This window comes from Molothrus ater, chromosome 1 (assembly GCF_012460135.2).
Source record: "Molothrus ater isolate BHLD 08-10-18 breed brown headed cowbird chromosome 1, BPBGC_Mater_1.1, whole genome shotgun sequence".
In the NCBI taxonomy this organism is placed as follows: domain Eukaryota; kingdom Metazoa; phylum Chordata; class Aves; order Passeriformes; family Icteridae; genus Molothrus; species Molothrus ater.
The window spans coordinates 64,677,872-64,688,652 of NC_050478.2; the positions used below are offsets into that span (position 1 = coordinate 64,677,872).

At 38.2% G+C, this 10,781-nt stretch overlaps 1 protein-coding gene across 1 annotated transcript in view; it reads left to right on the top strand.

The window, feature by feature from the left end:
• The window catches only part of CAP2 (cyclase associated actin cytoskeleton regulatory protein 2), a 68,230-nt gene extending 61,961 nt beyond the window's left edge, over positions 1-6,269 (top strand). The window contains exons 10-13 of the mRNA XM_036404639.2: positions 73-196; positions 419-501; positions 3,033-3,173; positions 4,718-6,269. Coding sequence (XP_036260532.1) covers positions 73-196; positions 419-501; positions 3,033-3,173; positions 4,718-4,801 — 432 coding nt within the window. The 3' untranslated portion in view covers positions 4,802-6,269. The remainder of the gene's footprint in view (positions 1-72; positions 197-418; positions 502-3,032; positions 3,174-4,717) is intronic.
• Positions 6,270-10,781: the final 4,512 nt, after the last annotated feature.

Consider the following 10,781-nt stretch of genomic DNA (forward strand, 5'->3'; position numbering starts at 1 on the left):
AACTCTGTCTGACTGTTAGCTAAAGACCATTAGTTAAAGACAACCAATTAAATAAACTTTCTTTTGAAACAGGAATATCAAGAGGATAAGAATGACCTGGTCATTACCAACACTGAACTCAAGCAAGTGGCCTATATTTTTAAGTGTAACAAATCTACACTTCAGATAAAAGGAAAAATCAACTCAATTACTATTGGTGAGTGGGTAGCTCAGCTGGGCTTCAAGTGACAGTCTTGAAAAAACTGACTTATGTGATTAATAATGCATCTGAATCATTCCATTCATTTTAATGATTGATTATGAGAGTAAAGTCACTCAGCTATGCAGTGCAGGACTCGGAATTTTCATAGTTAATGTAGCAGGTGTGCATGTATTTGCTTTTGTCTTGCCTTTCTTATTTGTGATTGCTTTATTTTAGACAACTGTAAAAAGTTTGGCCTTGTGTTTGACAATGTTGTGGGAATCGTGGAAGTGATCAACTCCAGGGATATTCAGATTCAGGTAAATATCCAATTGAGAGATGAAGACAGACCTAGAACAAGAGGGGGTGAAAAAGCCCAACATATAGTTACAAGAGATTTTAAAAACTCACAGAGAACAACAAAACTAAGAAGTATCCAAATGGATCTTTATATGCTCTAAATTCTGCTGATGTTTTTAGAAAATGCTTGTGAAAATTTACTATCACTGAACCAACCTCCCATAGCCCAGTGCCTTCTGGTTCTGGTGAAGCTGAGAGATCTGTACGCTGGCAGAACTGTTCCCTCTGTCCCTGATCTGCTTGCTTTCATGCTAAGCAACTCCCAGCACTTTGAAGTTCAGTAGTGCTTACAGCAGAAATTCTAGCAGTTAGCTAATTGACTTCTAAGTGCACAAGATTTTTTTCTTTTCTTATCCTCTCAAAGGAAATGTTAAAATAGACTGTCAAAGGACAACTAAAAGCTATAACATAAAAGTAGGTGCTGGGATTTCAAAAAATCTCCCTGGCCAGTGATGATACTTTATATAATGAAGTAGTGTACTTATTTGCCTTCAAAAAGCTTAATCAGACATCATCTTCCTTATGATCCTCATGAAAAGAAAATACACGTATTTTAAATCTATACATTGCCCTCTCTACTGGGGACACTTGTCCTGCTCAAAATGTACCGTCTACCTAACATTTACAGCACTTCAGTCATCCTGTTCCACAGAGGTCTAACTACCTGCTCTAATACTGGGTTGTGTCTGACACACAAAGTGTAATCTCAAGAAGGGACTCCAGGACATATTATTTTGAGTGAAAAAGAAATGTTAATTATTACATTAAACTGCCAGTCTTCAAAGTGAGGTCTTTTGCTTAAGAGGCTGTGCCTGCTGTATGATATTAAATATAGGCAGTCCTGCTCCATGCTTCAGAAATAATGGTCACAGCCACCACAGGGAATAGGAGCAAGATGGGATTTTTATATGTTGAACCTTATGCAAGTGACTGAAGTATAACAATCAGTTTTATTCATGATCACTACATGTCTTTTTACAGCAGAGGAGACAGTTAGTTATGGATCCCAGGCACTTATTTGAGCAGTTTTAAAATAATTATATTATTTTTAATCATTACCTCCTAAACTATTCATGAAAGCTGAAAAATTAGTATGTAATAAATAGCAAAGCCCCAGCTTGCTAATACTCAAATAAAGTGGAAATACCTTTTATAAGAATCAAAATTCTTGGAATCAAAATAAAGCATGTTCTATGAATATTGATAAGGCTTCTATGTATATCATGGAGCAGAGTGGGCATCCACTTAGGAAGGCAGGATCTGGTTATCTGCTGTATGCTGCTTGAATCAGGCAGCTCCCATAGGGCTGGTGTATGCCAAGTGCTAAGCACCTCAGTTTTCTCAGTAATTTGAAGACCTGAGTTCATAATGTCCAAATACATGATATGTTAGGGCAACAGATTTCAGTAAATTAATCCTAGAGATTTTGCTATAGTGATTTCAGTGCCATATTGCTTGTCTCTGCTTTATCTCAGTGGTATCTTTTTTTTTTGCCAGATGTTTGCAAAAATTTTTAAACACCCCTTCCTTCTGTTCTTGATTGCATAAGAACCCATTTAAGAAGAACTTTAAGATGCATTGATCCACTGCATAGCTCAGACTTCAGGATAAGGGTGGGATGCAAGAGGACAGACCACTTGGTTTACTGCCACATTTAAGGAACTGAAGTTGAAAGATACTCTTTAATTAAGTGATGGGAGACATTCTCATTAACAAGTACATCTCTGTCACATGCTATCACTGTTCTATGGCTTAGGATAATCTCTGGTGTTTTGATGTCCAGAGTATATTGCTGTCCTTGCTAGAGAGGGCAGGAGCAGGAATTTTACTGACAAAAAGTGAGTCAAGACTGTTGGCCATGAAGATATCTTTCAATCTGTAAAATTGTAAACAAGAGAAGATTTCCCTTCCTCACCTCAAGTAAATCCTGTGCTTGCTCTTAAAGAGACATACGAAATAGTTTTAGAGATTTAATTAAGTTGATCTTAGTACATATTCAGAACTGTAGCTTGCCTGAAGAGGATAAAAACCCTTTCCTGTTGCATGCTACAAGAGCTTTGAAGTCTTCAGAGTGTATTACAAGTCGCTTGTTGAGTACTACTTTATGCTGGGGTCTTGCCTTTGCCCTTACTGGGTTGAAGTTGACATAGTTTGACTTCTAAGCCAATACTCACTGCTGAGCAAGGTGAACACTGCCTAAATGTCAGCACAAAAGTATCACTGAAATTAGAGAGAATCAGAGAAGTACTGTCATCAAACTGTATATTAAAAGCTTCCTGTACATTACAGTTTTGCTGTTGTGTATAGGTCTTTGTTACCACCACCAAGAATTTTCAGTGTCCAATAAATCAAATCAAAGCGTCACGCAGGTAGGTGACACATAGATCAGGTGCTGGTGGCAAAAATTAGACCTAGAAGGCAATGAGGATTTTATTAGCAGTATCTCTGTTTGTATTTTAAGATTTGATGTTAAGTAGATTTTATTTTGCAGGTGATGGGGAAAGTGCCAACCATTTCTATTAACAAAACAGAAGGCTGCCACATCTACCTCAGTGAGGAGTCATTGGATTGTGAGATTGTGAGTGCCAAGTCATCCGAGATGAACATTCTCATCCCCCAGGATGGTGATTATGTGAGTGAGATATCTTTTTAAATTTCCTTTCTCTTTCATATTAGTCTTGGCAGTTAAGAGCACTTAAGCTGGTAGGAAAGAAACTGATGTAACACACATAATTATGTCACCAAAAATGATGCAAAACAATTTAATTTCTATGTGTCTGTATCTCAGGAGGAAGAATTCTTTATTTTCTGGGGCACAAAGTAATTTCAGAGATCAAAAATCATGTCCTCTCTTTCCATTCTGATGGATAATGGCTTCATGTCCTATCCATTTGATCTTTTTTTTATATCTAAACATAGTCTCCCAAAGAAATTACCTTCACAGAAGAGCACTTAAGTTGGAAGATGATGAGGCCAAAACTAAGATAAATGTAACGCTATTACAGGTGAAATAATACAGTATTATATACTTGTTTTTTCTACAGCTATTGATACACGGGCAGCAGCTGTAGTACTTTGTACTATTTTCAACATATGTCCTTAAAAGCCACTTAAACTGGCATTTTTCCAGTTCCTTTCCCGTTCTAGTAAAATTTTCCTACTGTGCACAGTGGCATTTCTAGTAAAGTCATGCTCTGTCACTTCACACACAAGCAGGCAAAGTGTGCTCGTAACAGTTCCCTGGTGTCGGCAATATAGCAGAGTTGAAATTGCAGTGCATGGCCATAGACAGAACTTAAATTTCTTGCTAGTCTGTTGGGCTGGAATTTAATACAGAGGTTTAGGCTTTATGAAATAAAATGTGTAATGAGAACTTTTGTGCTTCACATTTCCAAATGTGACTGCTAGATGCCCAGCTTTACACAAGTAAAAAGGGAACAAGTTTTAGTGGGCTCATATTCACTTATTTCTTTTTTAAGAAGAGTCCTTTTGTTCAGTCTCACCTCAAAATCACCATAACATCAGAAATTACTGGCTACCAAAACATCTCTTCGAGGTCCAAACAAAAAACACTTCTCTTCACATATTTTTTTCTTTACTGGGTACAGAGAAATACTCAACAACATCCCCCATCATTTCACTGAATTTGTAGAATAGAGGGGCATATTATTTGATGTTCTGCTTCATTTTATGTACCCCACAAAGGATGCTGACTATTTTGAAGTGTATCACACTTAAAATGACTGGGATTTTTTTTTTTTATTTTATTCTTCCATATTACAGTATTTGCTTTTTTACAGCTGCTTAAAATTAGACTCCTGGCTTAATCTCCATATCTAAATCCTCTATACTGTCTTCCAACCCAGACATCAATGGAATCTGAAGTCATTTCTGACATGAGGCTTATTTACTTAGTTGATGCAGATAATGATGTGAGAGAGATTATTGCAAAGTCATACCATACCAAGGCTGTTTGAAACTGGGTAGCAATCAGCCTTTTTCCTGTGTGGCATTGTAAAATAACTTCCTAGGGTAATGAAGAAGGCTTCTCTCTAATCCCGGCATGTCTGAGCTATCAATGCTTTCGCAGTCATGTAGAACTAATAGTATTCCACCAGTTTTCATGAGCTATCCTCAGTTTGTTTAACCATCATTGTTGCTTTTGTTTCCTACCAGAAAGAATTTCCGGTTCCTGAACAGTTCAAGACAGCATGGGATGGATCTAAGTTGGTCACTGAACCTGCAGAGATTGTGGGTTGACTTCCTCACGCCATGGAGCACTTGCTGACCGCGGCCAGACTGCGGCCAGCACACACAAAGCAGTAATGTAAAGAACTAGACGTAGCAGGAGTTCATGCTGCTGTCATAGGCCTTCAAGCATTAGCTCTGCATGCTAGGAACAATAACACATCTGGCACCCTTTTGTTAGGCATCCCGGTCCTGGTCACATCTCCACACAGTTTGCCTTCACATACAATTTTAATTCTGAATGAGAATGCAATAGGTTAAACCCCCCCACCCTCCAGTCACATCATTGGTTTGAAATTTTGTATACATTAAGCCAACATCCTGCATGATACACTTTTTTTATCATCTTGCTTCAGTGCATTCCTTTTTGTATTTCTGCTAATCAAAAACAGCATTAAGACTTTAAGGTGTTTATTTTTGCCTATTAAGCAATTCCTGTATGATGCAGTAAAAATGTACCTATAGAAAGTATGCAATTTCTTGCAGTTCTGTGGCAATCATAATGTGTTTCGTTTCAAACAAGCAAAAAAGGACAACTTTCACCACAGCAATACATGAAAAAATGAAAATGAAAAACAAATCTGGTAGTTTAATAAAAGATGTTTTTAATATGCATATTTAGAAAATCCCACAGTTTTCTGTGAAGATTTTACTGTGGTTCACAGACTTGCTGCTGCCTTCTTTTTTCTTGCAAATTAGTAATTCGCTCTAAGCTAGGGCCTCATCAATGCTAAAACCTTGCAGGAAATTACTTGAAGGTTTTTTGCTCCTTGGATTTCTTTTTTTTTTTTGGGTGACACAATCTCTCACTTTTTAAAATTTCACATTTTATGTTGCATCTTATACAGAAGACCAAGAAAGACAGACACATCTGATACCAGCTAGTTTCCCTTATTTATAAAGTTCCTTTAAAATATTTGTATTGTAACTCATCATGTTCATTAAAAGTATCATCCTGGGGGTTTTTTCCCCACATTTGTAGGAGTTAGTTTCAAATATGTTCACAAAGCAAAGCCATAGATTTATGCCATACTAATTCTGAGCCCAAATAAAGGACTGGTTTAGCCCTTTGACTCTACTTTACAGTCCCTACACTTTTTTTTTAAACAAAGGTGGAGTATTGCATACATTTGTACTATTTCAGCACATAGTACAAATAAACTAAAAATTTTAAAAGTCAATTTATGTTTTTGATCACTTGTAATACTTTGTATCACTTAAATCACAGTGAGATGCTTGCAGAGCTAGTTACAAGCTAAATTTTGTGCCTAATTTATCTGAAAGTACATTAACTCTTAAGGGTTTTTAAGTATACCTTTGATTGTAAACCCTATACAATACAACCAGTAGTGCTCATTCCTTACAGTTTTGCTATCTGATGTTTAACCTATGTGTATAATGTGTTTGCTTTAATATATATCACTTTTTCAACAGTAAACTTCTTATGAAATAAAAAGGAAAATGTACTTGTTTAAAAACAGAGTTGTTCAGAGCTTAACCTATTGCACTGTTTGTCCTACAGGCTTTCTCTTCCTTAAACCCTGTTTCAAAAGCTGGGGTGAGAAAAAGTAGCTCCTCCTCCCATTTCACTAAAATATCACCACTTTTGCTGCCATAACCCACCTCACAGTGAGTAGAGGATATTCTGTATGCTGGCAGATAAATCTGAAGTGTCATGCACATAACTTTGGTGACAGCCAGCAAATTGAGCTTTTCATGATTCTCACTTCTAGGTACACCTGTATGTTCCAGGGATTATGTCTAGGGAGATGATCATGATCTAGTGCAAGTTGGTATGGTTTGCCTTCTATTTTTAGCTTTTCCTGTTGTTTCTCTATATGGCTTCAATCACAGGTGGTCCATTCTGTATATCACTTGGATGTGCCTAATCTCTGAAAAATGGGTCTCGCATACTTGTCACGATAAAAGGATTGTTGAAGGGCTGTTTATTCTGTAAATCATAATTGTAACGTGTTCCACAAATAATCTCCTTCTGGAGCAGTCTGGCCTGAGATATTGACGTTTTCTTTCATACACCATCAAAGAGGGAACAAGGCATTATGCAGCAGCAGGATGCCACTTACTGCTTTTGGAGGTAAGACACAAACCAAGTATCAAATCCTGATGATGAACAGAAAGCAGCAATACAGCCCTGAATCACTACCGAGGAAAATTCTTATAGTTCCTCTGAGAGATTTAACTCCTCCATCAAATACAAAGTCTACGAAAGCTGATCTGATTCTTCTTTAAACATTTGAAGGCAAACTCCTTCATGGCTAGTCCTTCACCTTAACATTCATGTTAAGTACATTGCTTTGACTGGTTACTTAGCAGAAATAGGTCCTGTAAAGTAACAACACATGCCTGACAGTCTAAGCACACCTCAGACCTTTGTCAGAGGGTAGAAGTTTAAAAGAAAGGAAGAAGGCCCTGCATAGATAGACCCAAGGCAATTGCTTCAAACTAAGAAAAGGATACCAAGTCAATGCATTACTGAACACCAAAAAAGTAGGAGAGAGACTTCTAAAATAGATTATATCCAGCACTCTTAGTCAACCACATAACAATGACAACAAACCTATAACCACCTTTTGTCAGTTCAGTTTGGTCATCATAAAAAATACTTGTCATACATTTCCTGTAGGTTGGACTGTTCTTTCCCTGCAACCTGTCATTAAATTCAAAATTACAAAGGAGTGCTAAATCAACAAAGTTATGCTTCTACTTTACATGAATTTGTGTACAATTAAATGTTAAAAACTCATTTTGTGAAAAATCAAGTTTATCTTAAGAATAGAAATAGCCAACAAACTGTGAAGAGTCATTTGATGAGTCATCTCAACCATGAGCAGTTGCAGCCACCAAGTTTTCAGCACAAGACTGATCTGTGTTTGATGGTTGATTCCAGCAAGGAATGAACTGCTAAATGCTGAGCATCCCTAAGGTCCCATTGATCTTTTTTTTACTGCATGCTGTCACACAAGATATACCCCTTGATTTCTGAGTTACACTGCACTAATATTGTGGTCATGCCCTAAAGTCAGTACCACTGCCAAAACAGAAAACAGTGAATTTGGTTCATATATTAATAGGTAAAAAATGTGTTTGGTGGAATTAGCCACTTCATTTCTATAAACCTGCATGGGTCAAATATTCACTAGTACAGATGGTCTCAATCAGACAGTAAAACACACATAAAAGGGAAGGTGAGTTTTTAATTGAAGTGTCTAAAGGTAAAGAGCTTTTTTTCATATGAAAAGCTTCAATGGATGTCAAACTTTCTTAAATAGAACGGGGTGCAAAGAGGAGGGAGCCAGGCTCTCTTCAGGGGTGCCCAGTGACAGGACCAGAGACAGTGGGCACACACTGAAACAAACACAGGAGATTCCCTCTGTCCCTCAAGAAACTGTTTTTGTGCAAGTGACCAACATTAACACAAAGAGGCAATGGAGTCTCCCCCCTTGGAGAATTCAGAAGTCCCATGGCCATGGCCCTGAACAGCCAGCTCTAGGGGGCCCTGCTTGGGCAGGGGCCAGGTGGACTCCAGAGGTCCCTGCCAACCTCAGCCCTTCCGCGTTCTGTGATTCTCGCTTAGTTGTTACCAAGAACCCACGGAAATTACAAGCATCGAGGTAGTAACTCCAAGTACCCACCAGATGGCAGGAAACAGCCGAGGCCAGGCCTTTGCAAGCTTGTAATGACAACCTGCGGGACTGCAGCGTTTACTAAGGGCGTGAATGCTCTTTGCCATGGAGCTGGGGAATTCTGCCCTCTAAAAGTCACTGTAAAACACTTAATATTACCTTGATCTTGAAATCATCATCTTGGTAAAAGGTGAATGTTTGAGTGGGATGAACGAGGAAGAATAAAAAATAACTACTTGTTACCAATTATTAAATAGATATTTTGGGTTGGTTTTCCTTCTTTTTTTTTAACACTGCTAAGCACATCTTCATTTAAAGAATACCTGATTGAACTTAAAAGTAATACTTAACAGAGCCATTGAAGATAAAGGAGTAAGTAATTTCAAATCTGTGTTTGAAAACCAGAAATCTTTTCCATGAGCTAGAGAATTAGGCACTTGCTAAGGCTTCCCTGTGCCATAGTTATTTTGCATACAAATAATTTTTGTTCTTACTCTTTCCTGAATCTCAACATATCTGGATCTGCAGGAGTTCCTTACTGCACTATGTGTTCATCACCCTGTGCCTCACATGTCTTTCCTAGAGATCAGACATTTGGCCATTTGGAATGCTTCAGGGGCTCAGTTCAGTGTGCACCCTTAGTGCACTCTCCTGATGTGCTGTTCAACTGGGCTCCTTCTAAAATATGGAAGCTTCCAGACAAATGGAGGTGACACAATATGCTAGCAAGCACAGCAGTTAGCAAGAACATACAAAGCAGGTTCAGCTTCTCTTCTGGACATGATCTGGGCCCAGCTGCTGTGAAAATATAGCCCAGAAGTAGCTACTGCTCTCTGAAGATGCCTATAAACAGGCTCCTGACTTGTGATAAAATCCCCCTCTTATTAGATGAAAATCATAAATAATGCTCCCCAGGGAATGTTCTGACTACCAGAAGACAAGAACCTGTTCTGTCTTTATGGTTGAAATAACACTGAAAAATCTTTTTGTGTGCCAGAAGTTTTGTAGAAGAGCAGAGAACATTCCCTACTCCACCACCCAAAACTGACCCTAGTGGTGACTTCCTAGGTTTAACCCTTCTTCCCTAGGTCTTGTGGCATGCTGAGGACCCTACCTGATCACCACTGACCACCAAAGACTCCTACTCTCCAAAGCCATAGTCCCACTGCTGCTTCAACAGAGGCATCACCATATTTCCTCCCTGGGAAGAGAAGGGAATGTGACAGAGAAGGGAGTTAGGTAACCAGTAAGGCTTCCCAGGGCCACATTCCTGAGTAAAGCTGTTTTGTTGTTACTTTTCCTTCAAACAAGGCCAAGGTAAAAGGCAAATAAAGGTGTTCAAGCACAACTCCTAAACCAGACAGTACTAATAAACAGGCAATGACACAAAAACTTGTGTACCCTAAGATAAAAGTGGAAAAGTTGTATTTTTTATCAACTGTGGCCGCCAGGATTCTGTTTTCTCTATTCCACTTGAAGTTGCATCTATTAGAAAGAAGTTGCCTCAGTCAGCTGTGTAAGGCTTTAGAGCCAATCTCTCCCTCAAGTTCCTTAGATGGATGAGACAGATCAGTTTCAGAGTGAAAGGCTCAATTAATTTAATTTGGGAGAAAGTTGTACCATTTTCCACACTAAATGTATAACATTTTACATTATGTAAATGCATACATATATTTTCTGGCTCAAGTTTTATGTTCTGTATCTGGCTGCTTGCCCCAACAAGGGGGAAGGTTCTCATTCTTTGGTGACTCTGTATAGTTTCACTGATGAAGAATCTCTTTAACCATCATTTGTATTTAATTTCATTCTCTACATGATTATAAATACCAGATACAAATGTCTAAATAGCATGAATTGTAGCTGCTGGGCCCAACAATAATTAACCACTTTGCAATGACAAGAGCTTGTTGTTGATTAATGTCCAACAACTCTCATCCAAGGACTCTTTAGAAGAGCTCCTATTATTAGAATATTTCAGCATGATGCAGGAGATGTGATCTGTTATCCCTGAGCAAAGAAAAGAACTGAACTTCAAAGCTTGGATGATTCCTTGGTTTTAAAACATCTTGAAAACAAGATGTTGGAAGGCATAGCAAAAATGAGCAAAGGTACAATGTCTGTGGCTCTGAACATCAGCCAGTTTTACAGCACACCAGTGTTCATTACCTCCTTCTGACCATGAAGGTTTCCCCACTCAAGAGTGACTGATCAGGTTTTTCAGCGTTACCTACACTTAAAGAGCTTAAGGTGAGATTCCAGATTCCCCTTAAACCTTAACTATTATGACACACATTCTTTTGATCTAGTTCAAAACATTTTCTCTTGCCTAAATCTCATTCTAGGGGAGA